The sequence below is a fragment of the Anthonomus grandis genome, chromosome 3, assembly GCF_022605725.1.
Source record: "Anthonomus grandis grandis chromosome 3, icAntGran1.3, whole genome shotgun sequence".
Classification (NCBI taxonomy): Eukaryota; Metazoa; Arthropoda; class Insecta; order Coleoptera; family Curculionidae; genus Anthonomus; species Anthonomus grandis.
The window spans coordinates 30,643,371-30,665,462 of record NC_065548.1 but is presented as its reverse complement, the minus strand read 5'-3'; the positions used below and the strand labels follow the sequence as shown (position 1 = coordinate 30,665,462).

Here is a 22,092-nt window from a genome sequence, read left to right as displayed (position 1 = left end):
TGAAGAGTAAATACAGTCACTTACATTGCCTCCTCCTGCTTTAAGGAAAAAAATTGGTGCATTTGCCGAATTGAATTGATTCAACAAAACTAAAAGGTGGATATCTTGGCCAACTACAACAACAGTTTTTTTATATTCATCAACTTCTGTTGCGGAGTTTTTAATTTTGTGGCTATCAGCGATCTCTACTGCTGTCTTTATAATCATAGCATCTGCATCTTCTTCTGCTTGTTGAACTGTATAGCCTTCAAACTTCAATGCTGTAGATAACTGCTTTATCAATTCAATTTTATTTTTATCGTTTGACAAAAATTTATCTTGAGCAATTGTTATTTTTGTGTGAGATTCAAGACGAAAAGAAGGAAAGTTTGAAGAACTTTTTCGTCTTAAACGTTCCATTGCTTTTGTCGAAACTGCAGTGGAATGTTCTTCACCTGCCTCATCGTCTATGCACCCATCAAATACGAAGCAGCTGTTTTCGGCATAATGATTTCTTACAAAAGCCAGGTATTTGTTGATAATAACTTCAACCGTATCATTTTTTACCCAAACAACTTACTGTGATTGATTATTTCAATTTTAAAAATATTAAAATGCATTATTATAAGTTGGTAAGCCGATAATATGTATTAATTTTTTTTGGAAAATTTTGGGAAATTGGGAAAAACTGTCTATTTTGCCAAAAATTTAGTCATACGGCCTTGAAGAAAGCGAATTTGGGCACAGAAACCTTCGAAAATAGACTTAGCACATTGTAAAATATTAAGTAATGTAAAATTTATTCGTAAAAATAGTAAAATCAATGAGATCCCACGCCCCTTAGTAGCTGGAGTATTAAGTATATCAATGCAATCGAATGTTTATAGTAATATTATCAAGAAATTAACTTTACGATCAAATAACAAAATATATGTTTTTTTATATTTTTTCCCGTAGAATTCAATGGTGTAATCAGATTTTTTGTTTTTTAAAAAATTTAAACAAATTCTTAACAATTATTGTAAAAATTTTTTTGAAAAAAATTTTTTTTTAGTTTTTTGCATATTTGAGCACATTTTTAAATGGCAAGTCTATTTTTTTTTATTTTATCTGAAAGTAGATAAAAAAAAACAAAATGAGACCTGGATGAACCTCCTACGACGATTTTTTGAAGGACAAATTTTAATTGAAACAAGCGTCATTTTTTAATAACTAAATATAGTATATAAATAACTTAATAACTTAATATCTCGGAAAATTTTCAATATTTCGATCTGAAAAAATTTGTGGTTTTTAAGGACACATGAAAGTATCTTTTTGCCAAGTTTGATCAAAATCAGTGTGTTTGTCCGAAAATGAAAAATAAAAAACAAAAAAATTAAAAAACAGCAATTTTTCGCGATTTTCTTGAAAATTTTGAGGTTATGTCACAAAGTGGCCTCTATAAAAGTTGTAGATTTTTTTTATTATGTACAACTTTTCCATTATAAATTTTTTTCTTTGACGTCAACTTTTGCCGCAAATCGAAAAGGACAATTTTTCACCCCTTTTCACCCCCCCAAAACTTTACTTCCCTTAACTTGCTCCTGCATGAATTTTTTTCTCGTTCCTGATACCCCCCAAACCTTTTCCTGTCGTTAGTTTATATATATATATATATATATATATATATATATATATATATATATATATATATATATATATATATATATTTTTTTTTTTTTTAAATATATATATATATATATATATATAGATAAAGATAACATTTTTTAGTGTATATACGAAAAAAGAATGCTATATAATATATATTCTTTTTTTAGTATATAAACTAAAAAATGTTATCTTATTGTTTGTTACTAAACAGCATGTTTAAGTCACTACTATATTCGAACTTGACTAATAAGATTTGAAAAATCATGTAGGATGGTGCTACGAAAATTGATTGGTCAGTTTTAGAAAAAATTTTCTTGGACCATCCTGTATAATTCTCAAAGATTTCTATGCTAAAATGCTTTATGGAAGTAAGACTTAAATTATGAAAGTGGCATTAATACTATTGCCCGTATTGTTAAAATTACGAGAAAAGATTTTCCCCCTTTAAATATATTTCTCGGGTATATACTTTATCCATCATATATTTTTTCAAAAATTAAATTTGTTAAGCGGTTTTTTTCCATAAATGCATTATTAAGTAATTTATATTTCGTATTGATTTTTATTGTTGTATTTAAGGTCTAAAATAATTCAATAAGACGCAATTTTAAGTAAAACATAAGAAATAATATAAATACATGCCGACACACACCTGACTGAAATGAAAAGTGTTTTCCTATATTTCTTTTATAGACGCCTGAATGGAAACGTTCTGAAAAACATTCCAGACAACTTGCTTGCTCCCGTTTCTAAATTGTTTCGTTTGTAAGTAAAATGCAGACATTTTTTATACATGTTTTATGTTAATGCTTCATTTTTTCCTTCATCATGCTACAGTTTCTTCATCTTGTTTCATTTCCTAGTGTTTATTTCTAATAACGTTGTTGAATATTCAAATTAAAAAACAAAATATAATAAATTAGTATTTAGTAAGAGTGCTTTTTAATCAATATTTATCAATAAAACGTACTAGACGATTATTAAAATATTAACAATTACCTGTGAGCGACTAGACGTCGCTAATAAATCAACATTAATTATTAAAATTGGGGAACGACTACTATGGAGAGAAATTATGCTCGAGGTATAGACCCTGTTCAATTTAGTTCAGTATGAGGTAGAGCGCTTTAATATTGCCAGAGGCTATAAAGGGTATACGCAATTTAGATGCATTGCTAACTTAAATTGAATGAGTAAAATGCTTCGGTTAAGCCTATACGTAATTTTATGACTAAGTTTACAGAAAAGCTCTTTTGAAAGCAATATTATGGAATTTATCACATTATATTAGGGCTTAAAAAGGTTATACCACTGTTTAAAGGAAGCAACAATTTTTTTATATATGCAAAATGTTTTGACTTACCATTAGTTCTGATCTAAATCTTATTATCTTCAATCGCAGTTCTAAAAATACTAAACACTTATTTGATGATATAATCATAACTTATCTGGATATTATGCCCAGTTTTTTTTAACTGTGATATTTTAAGAAATTACTATTTTCGGTTCCTTTGTTTGATTAGCTTGATCTTTATCGGCTTTTCAGCAATATTCCAGTACCAATTTTCACTAGTCTTATTGTTTTTCAACTTATTGTTGTAAGCGTCATTTTTTCTAGTTAGCTTTAATTTATACCAATGATAGCAATTTATATGCCGTTTTTCTTGCCTAATACTACTTAGACTTTCTTTTCCCCTACTTCGCCAGTTGACGTAATTTTTCAATAAATTAGAAACCACTTGACTTTACAATATTCAAATTATTTAGAATAAATTCATACTCCTGTATCTGAGTGATTACTACGACTCATTATTAAAAATAAGTAAAAAACTTCTGCAAAAAAAATCACATGAAACCGTCGTTCAAACATAACAAGAGGCAATGAAAAAGTTGATAAAATTATGGCTACCACTGTATATCATTAAAATAATACAAATTACCGATATCGAAAATGCCACTAAATGAAAATTACATGATTAAAATACATCAATAAATAAATAATTATTTAGCCTGTATTTGACAATAATTATTTAAACAGGCCCTCTATAAATTCATTAGCGCTCCACCTAATGAATGTACTGGCAACTGCAAACCGACTATTATTTTCCTAAATAGTTCATTATTGTTCTCAACAACAAACGAAAATAAACCGACAATTTGTCACATGAACGGTAGATCGTTTTTCACGGGTTTCCGTTGCAATGCGGATCCCGGTTATTTACTTTACTTTACTTGTCCTATTAATTTTCGAGAAAGTGGTTTTTTTGTATACATGTTAGCTCCTAAAAAAGAAATATTGTCTTAGTTTACTGTCATTTTTCCGCTTAACATAAACATTTCACATGCACTGTTGTATAATGGAAGCAAATTAACTATGCAGTCAGTATTCATCATCTTTACTCTCTGTCGCTTTATGGTTTAGGTGTTGGGAAAGTATTTCTAATGTTATCATTTCATTCCCTAACGTTTTTTTACTTTTTTTTATTTCAGAGACCTCAGTCATAATCAGATATCGGTTATTGGAAAGAAAACATTAAAAGGGGCTCCGAGCTTAAGGACGTTGTAAGTATTGTTAACTCTGCCTTAATCGAAAATTATGTTTTTACTTAAATAGTTATTCCAAACATACCAAAAATAAACAAATAACAAAGAGATATTCCATTGAAGTATTTATGTCTTATTTTATAATTCTTAGCCAGAGTCGCTCTAAAAGAAAACTATTACAATCGCTTGCACATACAAAAAAATTACTTGTGGTTTATTGCTCGAATGATTCTAAAGCCACGTAATTTAATTATTTATTTATTTATTTATAGAATTAATCTAGTTTTGTCATTGTTAAAACGAATATCTTTTAAAGCTAAAAAGCCAACTTATCTTGTCGTCTGAATTTTGATGTTGTTAATGTGCAATTTTTTTTATTTTTGTTGAAATATATATATTTGTAAGATGTATTCTTTTTGATTAGGTAAACTAGATTTTATATTTACCCATAATATTTTGTTTAATTTTAATCAGGTTTTATCCATCTTATAAAATAAGATGTTTGATATTAATAAATTTATTTAGTTTCCAATTTTTATTTTTATCAGCCAAACTGATTTTATATGTCGAAGATTTCAGCAGATTTCTAATCTAAACGTAACAAGCAATTTGTTAATTCGGATTTTTTGATATTTATGTTCTCATGCTAAGAATGAAATATTGCTTTTTCTTTATACATATTTGGGTGTCATCTAAAACAACGAAAATTAATTAGAACCCGTTAAATATTTCACAAACTTAGTATAAATCCAGGGGCAGTTCAGTCTCGCCTTTACCTTAGTTTTGTTTTTAATTTTTATAGTTAAAACCTCGGTTTATCATATTTTTGTTATTGTTCTTATTATTTGTCTTTTTCCCTCTACCTTTAAATAAAAAAAAGATGAAAAGCATCTGAAATTGATGCTTAAAAAGGAATCCTATGCCGGGCTGCCTAAAATGTGGATCAAGTAGAGTGCTTCTAAGTTATTCAGTAAAGTAAAAAGATCATTAATTATTACTCTTTTATGACTGTTGAAGCTGAAAATATATTTGAAATAAAAGTACTTAATTTGTTATTCGTCTTTTGTGTTTTCCTATTCTTTAAACATGCCCAAGTAATTTTTTTAGATGCTCTCATAATATGTATAATATTTTTATATATTTTTTTTCCAACTTGACGTTTTTGTTTACGTCACTATTCAGTTGTTGACACATTTAATGTAGGTAACTAAGTTCGTAATTAATTTTCTCATCCTGTAACTGTTTATTTTTTTACATTAATAAAATTCTTTTATAACGCAAAACTTTAAGATCTATCTAATTTGCAACGATGTATGTACATTAAAACTTATATAATAAATAAAATTAATTTCTTAGACAACTTGACAATAACAGGATAACATGCATAGACGACTCAGCAGTGCGAGAAATGAAAGACTTAGAAGTCATGTAAGTTTATTATCAATTTAACACATTCTATATTTTTTTAATTAAAACCTGTTTTTCTATTAGTACTTTAAACAACAACAATATTACCTGGATTGGAAAAGACATGTTTTCAACCCTTTTTCGACTACGTACGTTAAGATTAGCTGACAATCTGTTACATTGCGATTGTAATTTGTCTTGGCTCGGAAGATATTTAAGAAATTCTCCGCGTTTAGCTCAATATACTAGATGCTTCTCCCCAAATCACTTGAAAGGGCAAAATGTGGCGGATGTTCAAGACCATGAGTTTAAATGTTCTGGTATGTATAAACATTAGCAAAAGAACGAATTGTATACTGTTTAAATATTTAGGCTTAGCAGAACGAGCCATTAGTGGAGAATGTCTTAGTGAACCACAGTGTCCGCATCCTTGTAGATGTGCAGATGGTATTGTAGACTGTAGAGAGAAAGGACTTACGCAAGTTCCCGATCATTTACCTGAAACCACAACGGAAATGTAAGTATTTAATGATAACTACTAAGAAATTAGTTAATGTTATGTACTTTTTTAGACGTCTAGAACAGAATCAAATTAGCCAAATTCCTACAAGAGCATTTTCGCATTACAAAAGGCTGAGAAAAATGTAAGTACCATGAAATCTATCAAATAATTTTCCCAATAAAATAATAATCTATTCTAGTGATTTGAGTAACAACAAAATATCCAAAATTGCACCAGATGCATTTCACGGCTTGAAAGGGCTCACATCTTTGTAAGTATGCCATTTAATAAAAGTTATTAATGGTTAATATTGGATAAAAATTTTAGAGTCCTTTATGGCAATAAGATCAAAGATCTTTCATCGGGAATTTTTCAAGGTTTAACTTCATTACAACTTTTGTAAGTGCTACCAATTTATATGCTCTATTATGCTTTAGTTAAATAATATTTGTCATTATTGCAGATTATTAAATGCCAATGAAATATCTTGTGTACGACGAGATACATTTAGGGACCTACAGAACCTTTATTTGCTGTAAGTAAATATTTAATATAGTTATTTGGGTATACGAAGACATAAAATATGTGCAAAGTTTTAATAAAATGCACATTAGTTAATAATAAATGTATTACTAGCCTTAAATGTTGCTAGAAGATCAGAGTGCAACTCCTAAAAATATTATCTTGCTTAACAAGTTAACAAGGAATGTTTTTGTTGAGATATCTAGGATGAAAATTATAAAAATGATAGAAATGCCATATAAATAACCAAATCTTCTAATTAATAAAAATATAAAATATTTATTTTTAAAGAAAATTTTATTAATTAAGTGAATAGGTTTACAAATGATAACCTGCTAAAAACTATCCGCTTTTATTAAAGAGCCTTCTAATATTTTTATGATATAATAATCAATTTTTTATTAAAAACCGGTAATATACTAAGAATCGGATTAAGCGTTATTTAGTATAATTTTTATAGATATTTATTCCCAACACTTGCCACTTAATAGTTGCTCGATTCTAGTTCAGTACATGTTCAATTAGTAGTTGGGTCGCAATTTGCAACACAAGTAAATTTTGAAGTTTAAAGTGAGCGACTAGTGGGTTAAGAACAAAGCATTAAAACTTTTACTTATTAAGCGCAGTCTAGTAGAAAGTTCTAAAATTTAAGTTTCATTTTCTCCTTTTTCCTCAGAATGTTTTTGAATGTTTTTTTTCAGTGTTGTACGGAACATAAATATAATTCTAATTCCCAGCAATCCTCCTTATATTATCGCTCAAGCATGCTAGTGGTCTGCCTCTATTACGTTTGTTTTTTCGTGAACGTCATCCCGATATACTTTTGCACTTAGTCCACCTGCTGTTTGGTTTCTTGCGTTATCACGTTCATCCCTATTTCATTCTAGTTCTGTAGACTCTACGTCTCTAGCACAGTTTTTATCTGATGGTATTACTGGGTATGCTGTCTCTTTTAGCGATTCCAAACATGGCTCTGTCCATTGCTTTTTGGCCTACTTTCAGTCATATAGGTATTTCACTCTTAAATACCTCTCGTAATTTGCCAAAAGCCGCCCAACCCACATCAATTCTATGCTGGATCTCCTGCGTTTAATTGTTCTTTCCAATTTGTATTTTGCGGCCGAGGTATTTTTACATGTGCGCCTCTTTTATCTCGGAGTTTCCTATTTCCGATATTCTGTTTAAGCACTAGATTAGTCATTATTTGCGTTTTGCTTGCATTTATTCGAAGTCCGACTTTTGATGATGACTGTACTATATACAGTATGTATCAGCCAAATGGAATAAATTTCATAATAAATAAATAAATAAGGATATTTCGCTCACGTCCATATTTATTTAATAAAATCACTTTTAGAACTGATATACCGGGCGACACAAGAAAAAGTAAACCCTTAATAGCTTTTTTAATGTTCAAAACAAACACATGAAATTTGGTAGATCGATAGAATAGTTTTTTTGGTATATCAATAGAAGAGCATCTTTTGATATATTCTATTATTTTTCGACACTTCCGGTTAAACAGGAAGTGATACTAACTTTTTTATTTTAAATGGGACAATTGGTATAATATCGCGCATTTTGTTTGAAAATAATATTCTGAGAATATTATTTTTACCGCATTTGCTACTTTTTGTTTAATAGTCATAGAAAAAATCAATTTTTAAATTTTGAAATAGGGTACCAACTACCAATGCATTGAAAATCTTAATTTTTATCAAGTAATCATGAAAAAAATAATATTCATTGTGTTTTATTACTTAAATTTTTTACACGCCTATTTAAAATTTTTTGTATTTTTGGCATTTACTTTTTTTAAATAGCATGTTATTATGAACAAGCACTTTTGAAATACAGTTTTTCAGGAATACAGTCAATAAACATTTCAAATATTAGTAAATGCTAAAATTCTTTCAAATAATTACAACAAATTTATCTAAATGACAAATAATTGTTGAACTTGACAAGATGTCATGTATTATGTCAATTTAACAATAATTAAAAAATGCGTCAAACTGCAGCCTCCTAATCAAGAAATCAAAGCTTTCTATGCTATTTCTATTAATTAAATTCGTTTATTTATATGACTTAATTTTTTTCTTCTTATGGGCTTCTTTATCCACCGATTTAAAAACTTCATATCAAATTATTGGGAAAAAATCTTATTTCAACAATAATAACGTGCTATTTAAAAAATAAAGTAAATTCCAGAATTACCGGTTTAGACATTTTAAAGAAGCGTGTAAAAATTGAAGTCATAAGATGTAATGAAAACTATTCTTCCATGACAACTTGGTTTAAACTTTCAACGCAATTCATGGCACCCTATTTTAAAATTTAAAAAAAAATAATTTTTTCTATAATTTTAACACAAAAAGTAGCAAATGCTATTTTTAGCTATTTTTAGCTAATTTTCTATCGAAATATGTAATATTATACCAAGTGTCTCATTAAAAATAAGAAAGTTCTGGTCACTTCTGGTTAAACAGGAAGTGACGAAAAAGAACTGAATATGTCAAAAAATGCTTTTATAACAATTCCATTAATATGCCAAATTTCATTTGTTTATCTTGAAGAGGAAAATAGCTATTAAGTGTTCTCATTTTTCTATGTCATCCGGTATGTAATATAAATTTACGATGAAATACAGAAAATCCAACTAGTCAAAAAATAATTTTCTTACAATATTTGCAGTAATAATAATGATTTAACGCAGCGCCTTCTCAACCTGTTCATTTGGTCTGTGGTCCATATCAACTTTTTTTATTTTAAATGCGACATCCTGTATATTACTGAATTTTTTGATTTTTCAGAATATTCTAGGCATATCTCATGTATAATACCCTATACCAAGTTTCAACTGTTTCCGAGATATTACGTGTCTTACGATTTATGTAAAAACGAAAATTAAAGACAAAAAAATTCAAGGGATTTAGTTTGTAAGATAATATTTTTGACGTATGTGCATAAAAAGAAGTTTAATGATGGCCATCCCCTCGGTCCTCGTCTCCCTATACACGGATTTGGAAATATTCGGTTAAGGTACTGCCCGGTACATGATAATGGGGTGGTGCTCCAACTTGCTGAAACTATATGTTATTAGCTGGAACTTGTGGGTTTTGCTAAATCAGGATATAAGCTTATCAAAGCTGGCACAATATTATTTTAGAGCAGTGTTAAATAATTATCACTATTTATTTAATAATGCAATGGCAATTTTGTCATCGATGAACAAGGATCCTATGTTATGATCTCCAACAATTACTGCCCAAAAATTGATCTTTTTAGGGTGTTGGGTACATTGATCTCTCATCCAGATTTTATGTAAATCAATAGCGGCTATTTTGTCGATGAGCATGACCATGTATGTGCACTTATCAGAAAACAAAACATGCTTTAATTGAATCTCATTGTTATCTAACTTGTCATCATTTGTTCACAAAAATTCGTTCTCCTATCAAAATAATTTTCCATGAGTTCCCGAGTTGATATCAATTTATATAGATGCATTATTCTCTCTCAATATTCGAATAATCGATGAATGGCTTTCATCGAACATTAGAGCTGGTTTTCGATCAGAAGTATGTGGATTTTCCTCAAACTCAAGCAAAATATTTCGTCATTACTTATTGCATTGGCAGCTGTTTTTTTAATATGTCTACCAGGTCAAGCTCACGAAACTGATTTTCTATTTTAGTCCGTTAGATATGGAAGGAAAATTGGAAAATTTTTCATGGAATAAGCAAGCAACCTATATTTGTGTTTGTATACGAGTTTTTTTGCAATAAGAGTGTGTTATTTACCACATCTTCAAAATAGTTAGAAATTGGTATAGGATATTGTAAACAAAATATATCCAGAATATTCTGAAGAATCCAAAAATTAAACAATATACAGGATCTCGCATTTAAAATAGAAAGTTGATATTGGCCACTGCTAGTGAAAAAAATATGTAAGTAAAAATACCTATCGACGTGCTTGAGTATTTTTGCAAGAATATCCCCATTTATTTATTATGGAATTTATTTTATTTGTCATTACCTATATCGAGATATATTGGGTTAATTATCATTCCTGTATCATGGATTTTCTAAATTTTGAGATTAGTTTTCTTAATAATTTTAATATAACTGTTTACATTCTTATAGGGTATATCTTTTTAAGTAGAAATTTCAGTACTTGATTGACTGTTAAAAATAACAGAAGTACTTTGACATGGTAACTTAAATAATTTAAAATTGAAAATTTTTTGTTAAAAATTTAAAATCTAGTATTAATTCAGATATGTTTGAAATTTGTTTATATTTTAAAATTTAGGAACCGGGTATGTTTTTTGCCTTTAAAATTCATACACCAGAGTTTTTTAATTATTTTATTAATATTCATTCATTCATTAAATTTAAAATTTATTAATTTTAACCAGTATTTTGAAATTAAATTGATTTCTTTGTTATATTTACATTATTTCTTTCTTTTTGAATGTTTATAAGCAACCTATGCACTACATGTTCTTATGAAAAAATGGAGTATTACAATTTGATTGGCCCTCGCCGTTTAATAATTTATGGATAATTTTCGAAAAATACTTGGTTCTTTTAATTAAAACTCTGAAAAATTTTTTGCTATACATTTTGATTTAAATAAATGTACAGTGACCACCATAAACGTTTTAATAAAAGCCGAGCGTATCTTCGAAATTTAAATGGTATTTTGTATTTTTGTTGTATTCTGACTGGTGATAGGTCCCTTGCAATATTATTTATACTTTTTAATTTTTTTATACTGTATGGATTAATTTTTTATATCTCTTATGCTTAATATACCCCATAAAAAATAATTCGGACTTAAATCCTTTCCATTCCATATCCGCTTGCGTGGAAATAATTAATAAAATTTTTTCGTACTTTGATGCAAAATGGGGATGGGACATTGTTTAGTCGAAATCATATGTAAAAAATTTTAATTTGGTATTTTAGATCTGTTATGGGTCTCACAAAACTCGAAATGTTTTTCCAAATTAGAATTAAGAATTCCTAGCTATAACCCAGTAAGAGGGATAAAGAGAGCTGGGAGGGGTGAGAGAAGGATCTTTTCGTAATAGTCTATTAACTTAATTCTGATAAAAGAGTTTATTTAAGACAAATTAAGCGTAGTTTGGGGATTTTTATATATCATCAAAGATATATGAAATTTATTATCTTCGTAATTAAAAAGTTAATACAATATATTTTTAGTATATCATTTTTTACGTGCCAATATTATTACATTACTAAGAATTACTTTGGGATAAGTATTAAATGGTGGATATTTTTCATTAAACATTGCTATTTTCATAATTAATTTACCAAGTTTTAAGCTACTTTTAAAAAGTACATAGTAGGCAGTTTCTTATTCTATCCTAAGTTAGCTGTAACAAATCTTATCGGACTAATGAAAAATATACACTCTGTTAAGAATATTAATATCTAAAAAAAACATTTTTACTTTAACACTAACTGTTCCTTTATATCCATAACTGTAATTTTAACTGCCCATCCAAATACCAACGTATATAATAGAGTCTACTTCCACTATCGAAATGTCTGCATCTAAAAAATGCCCAAAGAACTAGTATATAAATTTCAATAATACCAGTAATTTTTTAATAATTATATCATTATAAAAAACTAATATTTTAATATTTCCAGATCCCTTTACGACAATAATATTCAAACCCTCTTAAATGGCAGTTTCGACTCATTAAGAAGTATTCAGACTCTGTAAGTATTCTAAGAAATTGCCTTTTTCCCAACCGATAAGAGCTATGCAGATTTAAAATTATTTAACATTTTTTAAAGACATTTAGCTAGGAACCCATTCATCTGCGACTGCAACTTGAAATGGCTGGCTGAATACCTTCACAAGAATCCAATAGAGACGTCAGGCGCGAGATGCGAGTCGCCGAAAAGAATGCAGAGGAGGAGAATAGAATCATTGAAAGACGAGAAATTCAAATGTAAGAGAAACGGTAATAAAATTGTCCTGATTTTTTTATTAACTTTAAAAGAGCGCAATTTATTTCCTTTTGTTGCCATACGTTTAAGTGTTGTTAGATGCATAGTTATTAAAATTCATGTGAAATTATTACAATTTAAAACTCAGATGATTTTTTTTTTCATTTTCTGCATTTTTTGCATAGTTCAATATTTCTCAGTATTTTCCTCAGAGTAGTATTGCCTCTGTTGGTTTTGAAATAAAAACCAAATCTTCACTAATTAATAATACCATTGTCATTCCGATGCCAATCAACAGATTTTAGCTGTTGATAAAAGCTTTAAGTCATGGTTAATAATATGTAGATGTTAGCTCCTATATTTTATATATAATTTTCTTTTGTACCGAGAGGTTGGTTCAAATTAGGTTTCTTTTTATTCAATAAATAAGTTTTTATTTATTTTTTAATTCAATAAAAAAATAGAGTTAGATATTGAAAAGATATTGAAAAGAAGAAACGAATTCAAAGGCCGAAAGCTCCTGGTAAATAAAAAAAATTATTATACCTTAAGTAAATTATTGTATTTAAGAATTATGTTACTTAGAATTAATCAGACTTAACGAAAGATATCGTTAAAGATTTGAGTTCATATTTCTTCTAAATACGTGAAAAAGTAAATTTTCTTTAATTGGGCATATGAGATTGTACTTAGTTTATAAATTGATATTGAAATAGTGCTGTAATGCCAAAAAAAATAGATAACTAATTATTAATAAGAACATATCCTTATTTCAAAAGTACGGTTCACTGATCCTTTTTTCTGCATCGCACATCATAATGTCAGAATTTCTGATAAATTCAGGAATCCAAACAAAAATGTAAATTACGTGTAATCAGCGCACATTTAACCGGAAATATGTTAGCCACCATTATGTGGGTTATAAATATGCTACTACTACTAAACATAAAAATGCAAATGCGTAATATTGAAAAAATCTCTCTATGTTTTCTAAAAATAATTCAGACAAAACTTGTCTTTAAATATTCTAATCCCACATAAATGTAGATATATCAAAAACCTCTTAACAAAAAAATATGAATTAAATTGAGTTACCTTGAGAAAGTAAATGATCTTCTAGTTTGCAAGGACAAAATATTCTAGACATAGACAATTATTCTTGTTATAAAAATGAATTTCGTAAAAAGTAATGTCGCACTCTTTAATTGTTCATTCATATCGAAGCATTAACGCAAATCTTAAATGTCTTAATTTTATTGTAGGATGTATTTTATCTTATGATAGTTTTGCATCTCTTGGTATGCTATCTACATGCTGCCCTTAGTACTCATTCTGATCTTCTATCAAAATTACTTTCAGAGAGGATCTGTAATGTTCAACTCGATGGCAATTGGAAGTACCCGGATTCTCACCTTTATTTTTCATACTGCGATTGTCTTTTTAACGGACCAATGGTCTTCTCATTTGTCTAATTTTAAAAATTTCAGACATTATTACCACCGATTATTTTACGTGTTATACTGTTTTCGCGTAATTTTTCGTAGTCTTGTAATGAGTTCCTAATAATTAAAATTTTCTTGTTTGAATACTACTTTATAAATAAAATCTGTTTTGCTGTGATGAGTTAATAATTCTAAATATTCTTCTTCTAATAGCTTATCTATTTAATTGAATATATCATTAAGGTGTGAGTTAAAATACTTGATGTACAAAAATAGTCAACTGATTTATTTTATACGCACACACTAAACATGATCACTTAAGTCTACTAGAAATACTTAGCTACACAGTATTCATTTACAACTATTTATGTCCAATTTAAAAGTCGCGCCAATATGCTGACTTCAACTGGTCTCCCGGCTGCGCGAGCTCCTTATATACTCGGCAGACCTTGGTTCCGGAAGATTCGCTGACCTTTTACCCGTCTTTAGAGGTGTCGTGTGGTATGCCCATTAGTATCACCGCGACAGTTCCGAAATGACAAAGCACAGCCGATATTTGCGACGTTGCCAATATCGTTACATTGCCGATAAGCTCATTTCATCCCAAAGATAATGGATGTCGATATGGGCATAAGGTTCTCCTCTTACAACACAATCTCTCATAGAAATGATCCTCCACGCTTTTCTCCAGAGAACAACGTTGGGGAGTAGAACAGCAACCTTAAGATCACTTCTAAAATACTGCGAATCATCCTCCAGTCCACGTTATCAAGTCCATGCAAGTCTGGAAGTTGCATGGCTTCTCATATCCTTGGCAAGCACCTCCTTTAGAGAACACAAAGCATCCCAGACTTCCTTATAGGTTGGTTTCTGATGTGACGCCTCTTTTGTAACCAGGTAGAATATCTTTCTACCCGCCTTTTCATCAGTTACATCAGGTATCTTGAGTGCTGGCTCGACCGGCACGGCTTATTAATTTTTTCGAATTTTCTGTGGAAAAGTTCAGATCTGCCGAAAACCTATTTCTCAAGACGTTTGGAATACCTTAGCCACAACATGTCCGAGAGCGTACGCAGCTGGAGTAGTAAGACTCTGATTGGATATACCGCAGCTGAGAGTCTTTGTGGTTTCTATAATAAGGATCTAGTAGATTGAAGTAGATGGCACGAGCTTTACTCGTCGGCGGCTTTTGTACTCTGTAAAGAACATCGTTGATAGCTTCCAGAACTTATATATGGTTCATCCCAGTATGTTTGAAATTTCAGTGACAAGTCCTTTTGCCTCTTAGGTCAAAAATCCAAACCAAGTCTTTGTTGTACCTTTAGTCTTTGGCATTGCTTTATTTAAACTTCTTGGATTCGTTAAGGTGTGAAATAAAGTACTATATACTCGATACATAACAAGTATTTATTAACACTGCATTTACTTACTACTATTTAAGTCCGAGTTAAAAGTTTTGCCAATATTCTGACTTCAGCTGGTTTCCCGGCGGCACGAACTCGTTATATACTGGGCAGACCATAGTTCCAGAGGATTCCCTAACCTTTCAGATGTCGTGCGGTATACACGCTTGTGTCACCGGAATGACGAAGCACAGCTGATATTCGCGGCGTTGCAAATATCATTACAGCACCAATTTAAAAAAAGACTCATACGATCAGTTATTGACAAGAATAAGAAAATAGACTTTTTTTTAATAAATTGGTCAATATGAGTAAATTACTGAGAAAAAATATCAGATCATTATTTTTGTGGCAGAAAATTTTAAAAAGAAAACTGTATTTAAATTGTATTATGTATTTTTTATTTAGTTTTAACATTGAGAAGTAGAACTAGTTCACACGCTGGTAGTATTGCTAGTATTTGTTTTTGCTTATCGTAACAGTTAAAGGATTTTTTTCAAGATTTCGATGGATTGATCTGGAACACAAAGTACTAAAATCTAAGATATCTATCATCATTATTAAAGAATTTCTATCACAGAGGGGAAATTATTAAAGATAATTGTTAATAATTCTACATCCTTTGCTTATGTAATCTCATACGCTCAATTATTGAAGAGAAGAAAAATAAAAAAGGAAAGAAAAATAAATGTATTTTTCTTTCTTTTCAATATTAATAAAGAAATAAGACTTAAGATATTGAAAAGAAAAAACGAGCTCAAAGGTCGATACAGAAAATCTTAGCTCCTGGGTATATATACGGTATTTTCTAAATTGATATTTATTTAAAAAGCAACGTAATACCCAATAAAATAAGTTAGTAACTGCTTCATAATATTTAATTGCGTTATATCTATTTGTTTGTGGATGCTACAATTTTTGTCAGTTTGTGCAAGTTTTACAGTGTTGACCGATGAACATATAGTCGCCGCCAGACATTATCTATTTTGATCACCTGTCAAAGAAACTGCTTGAATTTCAAATAATCTGGCAAACAATGTTAATAGCAAGTGGCAACATAGTTGTGACAGTTGAAAAGCAGAAGTTTTGACAAGCATCCAAAATAAATTATGTCTGGCGGCTACTATATAAATATTGGAACACTGTACCACTTGCATAAACAAAATGGTAGCAAATTCAAATCCGGCACTCGTGTTAAGACCCTATATATAATGCGTTAATATAAATACCTACAAAACTATTATTTATTTCTAAATAAGGGCAGACAAATATTGAATCAATGCTGCAAAAAATTTATTTTTTTTAGAAAATTCGTTACTTTTCAGCATGATTATTAATTCGAGATTTTACCTATTCCATATACTTATACTTCACTACTAATTTATAGTATTCTGAGTTATAATTTATACGTATTTCAAATTAAAAATATCTTCTATGTATATTTAAACTATTAATCTCTTAATAAAAAACTTTTTATGCACCCTTATTTTAACGCTGTCGTTCGCCATTTAATATTATAGCCTTAATGGTTTTCGCAGGTGCCTATTGGTAGCGAAAATTATCCAAACAGCTTGAGTAAGAAAATAATGTTCAGAACTTGGCAAGGTTTTACAAAATTTTACGATTATATCATGCACATTTTAATTTCTTACATATTAAATTTTACTTTAATATTTGTTTGATAATTGAGAGACCATTAGTTCTTTTAAAAAATGTTCTAAAATATTAAGCAAGGGTTTTTTAAGATCTAAAATTATTCTGTATATTGCATTTTTAGGCCAAGAAGAATTTAGGTCTGCATCTACAGGAGATTGTTTTGTAGACACTGAATGCCCGGAAGGATGTTCTTGTGATGGTACAATAGTTGATTGCTCTGGCCGAGGTCTAAAAGAAATACCGAAAGATATACCTTTACAAACTACTGAACTGTATGTTTTCTAATTTTTAAATATTATTTGGCTTTAATAAACAATTATTCTAGATTGCTAAACGATAATGAGTTAGGCAGAATAAAATCTGATGGACTATTTGGTAGACTTCCAAATTTATCGAAGTTGGATCTGCGAAGGAACATTATTACAGGAATTGAGCAAAATGCTTTTGAGGGAGCTTCTCGGATATCAGAACTGTATGTTAACATATATAAACAAAAACGGAAATGTAACTTATAATTTTTTAGGCTATTATCCGAAAATAAATTAATGGAGATTCATAATAAAATGTTTCTTGGGCTGCATACTTTAAAGGTTCTCTCTTTAAATAACAACCATATAACTTGTGTCATGCCTGGATCGTTTGACCATTTACAATCTCTACATACGCTGTAAGTACAAAAGTATTTTTTTTTCTCTAATTATTAATACAACAACCATACATATTAATTCACTTATTGCCAAATTAATTCAGTAGTCCTTATATAATATTATTTAACTCAAATATGTATATTTTACAAAATGCAAATAATTTGTTAACATAAACCCCATCAGTATTTAGTTCATAAATTGAATAGTATTAAATTGAGTTATTAATAAATAGTTTTTTTATAAATGTTCTGATCTGGTGTTTTTAGGAACCTGATTCAAAACCCATTTATGTGCAATTGCCATTTGGCTTGGTTCTCAGACTGGTTAAAAAATAAAGGCCTTAGTGGGTCTTCCCCAAGGTGTGCAGGTCCCGAACGAGTCAAAGACGTGCAAATTAAAGAATTACCTAAAACCGAATTTAAATGTTCAAATGAAAATGACCAAGGATGTTTGGGAGATAATTATTGCCCACCAATGTGTTCGTGTACAGGTATGAACGAACAAAAATGGTCTTATGATTATTATAAAAAACGAATCCTTTAGGAACAATTGTTAGATGTACGAGGGCAAGTCTGAAAGAGATACCCAGAGGCATTCCGTCAGAAACTTCGGAACTTTATTTGGACTTTAACCAAATCGAGCGAATCCAAGCTGAACGGATAGGACATTTGAAGTCACTGACTAGATTGTAAGTCATGTCAATACCTATGTTAAATTTATATTTACACTATATTTTATAGAGACTTAAGCAACAACCAAATAAGCATGCTCTCCAATGTGACCTTTGCAACCCTCTCTAAATTATCTACCTTAATAGTGAGCTATAACAGGCTTCAATGTATACAAAAAGGCTCCCTTCAGGGATTGAAATCTTTAAGAATTTTGAGTTTGCATGGAAATCAGATAAGCTTAATTCCGGAGGGCACCTTTGCTGGACTGAAGAGTATAAGCCATATGTAAGTAAATTATATATGTTTTTATTACAAATATCAATCAATACATTTCTGAACGATTGTCTATTTGTAGATACGAATAAGCTCTCAAAGAATTATGTTATTCCGAATAATGGAGTAAGGATTAATCATTTTAATAAAAAAAAAAATTATTAATAAGACAAACGCCATTGAGCTCAACAATTTTTCGTACAATATTGTTACCTTATAATGTTTTCCTATTTGCTAGTTTTAAGTTGTTTGTGATCATACAAACACTAATACAACAAGCAAATATATAAGTTAATAAATTTTGTGATTACATCAAATACAAAATGTAGCAAGACATCCTTAAAACTGTTACTAAGCTGCATATATTTTTCCGTAAGAGTTTTGAGGATCAGACTGTTATTTTCCAAAGAGGTATCCTGTTTCCTTTTTATGGGAAAAAAAATTTTTAGTCAATTTCACTGATGTCACAATATAAGAAATGGGAAAAGTTAGTAGTCCAATAACACGCCAAGATCTAGTCAAATATATACTAACCAATGAACTATAGTTCCCTAAGGGATTATATAATAGTATACTATGCACTATTCGAAGAAAGTTGCGGCCAAAAACCAAAAATATATATATCGGTGAATAATGTAAATGGTTTAAAAATATTCCAAGAATAAGATTAAGATAAAAATTCCTCCGAGTCACGCACGGGACCAAAAAGTTGTTTTAATTAAACAAGTAAGCCAAATGATGACGTTTTTTTAGAAACTAAAATCTAGGTTAAGGGCTTAATTTTAAAAAGTTTACGAAAGAAGCATTCATTTTTCAAAAGCAAATTGAGAGCTGGTGGTCTGTTAAATTATGTTGGAAAATTAGATTACCAGAATTGTTTTCTTTCGCATAAAAAATGTGGTAGTTATGTAAATTTATGGAGAAAAAGTTCAGATCCTTTTTGTGCACGAAATCTAAATAGGAAAACTGCATTCAAATTTTATTAAGTATTTTTTATTTCGTTTCAAAGTTCTTGAATGGCTTGTAATAACCTACAAGTTGGTAGTATTGCTACCAACTTGTAGGTTGAAATTTGGTTTCTGGTTATATGCATATATTCGAAAATATTTTAAAGATTTTGAGGAAATAAAAAAAACACCGCAGGTATAAAATATTTGAAAAAATTTTAAATATCTATCATTATTATTACAGAATTTCTATCGCGGAGGAGAAAATCATTTTTAATCATTCTAAATATTTTTCTTTTAACCTCTAATAATAATTTAGTTATTTTTTTTCCTATTTAAGTTATTAATGAACCCCTTTCTAGGGACGTTAGAGGTGTTTTTTCTTTTATTCTTGCGTCCTACTGCATCAGCCACCTTATTTTGCGCAACAGTCAAACTATTCATCCACGTTGAACACACGATTAGCAGGGAAGCATACGAAAAGCATACATTTTTTTGCATATGTTATGTAGAAGCGAAAAAAAAAATTATTAATACTCTTTTTGTTAAACCCTTGGGCACGAGCAAAAGATCTTCTAGTAGGTTTTCTAATCGACAGGGAATTCTGATGCCTTTTCAAAAACAAATCTAACCAACTCCTTCCTGCTCTGTGTGTATTCCCAAAAGGATGACTTATTCTATTTTGCCCTGCTGACTAAAACGCAATGAGCTTCAAATCGTTGCAGGTTAAGCCATAAAACTTAGCTTACATTTGAAGTATGTAGCTAACCAACATTCCTTTCAATTTCGGACCCTAAACAGTCCCTCATACCATTTTAATTTCCCATTTTTTTCAGTTGGGCTAATCTCTGCACTGGCGTTCTTGGAACACCAAAGGTGCATTTAGAGTGCACATAGTTTTTCCCTCCCTGCTTGAACAGCTCTTTTCATATTATCTGCATCGCACGTTTTTCATTTTTTTGAAGTAGTTTTGTGCGAGGTATTCTAAAACAAAACACAACAATAAATATATACTACAAATATGGGCTAGCCCATATTACAAACCTAAAACCAGCCCATATTAGAAAATAATTTAAAAAAAGTTGATGACCATCTGAATATTTTAAGGCTATATTTAAGAAAATGTAATTACAAAGATAAAAATACTGATCTTATGTTTAATCTTCAACATTAAAAAAATATTTTATGTCAAAAACACTCTTTGATAGAATATAATGCAATAACCCTTGCAAAATTTGCTTTAGCTTCAGGAGAACTAAATCACATCAAACAAAGCCATGTCTGTCAATGTTAATAAAGTTAAACAAAGCAGCTGGGCATCGCAAAATGTACGTAGTTGCTACGTTAACTAACAGATGGCGCAAGGGGTATCGGGAATATATCTCTCTAGCTCATAGTTGTACTTTCTCCTCTACTTTACTTTTAATTATTTTTTCCAAGTTTTTCATGACATTCAAGAAACCACGTTCACAAATCCAAAAGAAAAATACTGGTCACCAAGATAAATGCACCACGTCACAAGTCACAAAATTTAAGTAATTGTTTAAACTAATGATACCTTACCAGACATTTTATCAAACAACTTTTATTCAGTAGACAAATTGTCATTTAAAAAATAAGAGATGCGTTATTATGTATTTCAGTGCATTGGGTTCAAATCCGCTTTACTGTGACTGTTCAATGCGATGGTTGTCGGATTGGGTTAAAGTAGACTACGTGGAACCAGGTATTGCTCATTGCGCCGAACCTCCTAATATGAAAGACAAGTCTATTTTGAGTACTCCCTCATCAGCGTTTATATGTAAAGGTAAGTGTAAGTCGTAGTTACTTAATGCATAGCTTAAGTATTAGTTAGTTAGTTAGTAAAGTTATTACTTACTTTTAGTATTTTAAAGCAATTTTAATTACTAATAATTATAAAAATCTCGGAAAACATAGAAGACACAGCGTCGGTTTATTTATAGAAAAGTTGTGTAATTTGATACTTATTAAAACGCCGCCCATTTAAAAAAAAGGCAGTTTTTTGGAGAAATCAAAAAAAAAACGAAAATTGGGAGAACATTTTTACTTTGTCTGACGTTATTGGAAGCTGTAGAACAAAATAGAGTACACATTTTTATGGTAAATTTTATCGCCCTATGTGAATTAAAATGAATGATACGACGCATAGTATTGCGCTTTATGGGGATATTTGGACAAAATTCATATCCTTAATATAAGAGTAGTTTCCATTTATTATTAGTTTTTAATTCCGTTTTTTTAATGTTTCTGGGAAAAGACTCCATAAGGCACACTTTACATACATATTAGTTTAATAAAAACATATGCTGCCTATTGTACAAAATGAAATATAAAAGAGATAATAAAACAATATTATTTTGGTTTTGTTTTTTTTTACAGAATTATTTCAAAGTAAATGTAACATATCGGTATATACTCATAATTTTTAGATC

General features: G+C 29.6%; 1 protein-coding gene across 8 annotated transcripts in view; it reads left to right on the top strand.

Moving 5' to 3' along the window:
* Positions 1-22,092, top strand: part of LOC126734374 (protein slit) — a 524,120-nt gene that overhangs the window by 477,644 nt on the left and 24,384 nt on the right. For 4 of the 8 annotated variants that reach the window (XM_050437970.1, XM_050437973.1, XM_050437969.1 and 1 more), the window contains 17 exons: positions 4,123-4,194; positions 5,533-5,604; positions 5,668-5,903; positions 5,956-6,100; positions 6,156-6,227; positions 6,285-6,356; positions 6,413-6,484; positions 6,549-6,620; positions 12,295-12,366; positions 12,445-12,614; positions 17,223-17,373; positions 17,427-17,573; positions 17,625-17,768; positions 18,015-18,238; positions 18,292-18,436; positions 18,489-18,704; positions 21,283-21,446. In XM_050437970.1, the coding sequence (XP_050293927.1) occupies positions 4,123-4,194; positions 5,533-5,604; positions 5,668-5,903; positions 5,956-6,100; positions 6,156-6,227; positions 6,285-6,356; positions 6,413-6,484; positions 6,549-6,620; positions 12,295-12,366; positions 12,445-12,614; positions 17,223-17,373; positions 17,427-17,573; positions 17,625-17,768; positions 18,015-18,238; positions 18,292-18,436; positions 18,489-18,704; positions 21,283-21,446 (2,246 nt within the window). Of the gene's footprint in view, positions 1-2,325; positions 2,398-4,122; positions 4,195-5,532; positions 5,605-5,667; positions 5,904-5,955; positions 6,101-6,155; positions 6,228-6,284; positions 6,357-6,412; positions 6,485-6,548; positions 6,621-12,294; positions 12,367-12,444; positions 12,615-17,222; positions 17,374-17,426; positions 17,574-17,624; positions 17,769-18,014; positions 18,239-18,291; positions 18,437-18,488; positions 18,705-21,282; positions 21,447-22,092 lie in introns of all 8 variants that reach the window. The other 4 variants (XM_050437968.1, XM_050437965.1, XM_050437971.1 and 1 more) reach the window with 2 other exon arrangements.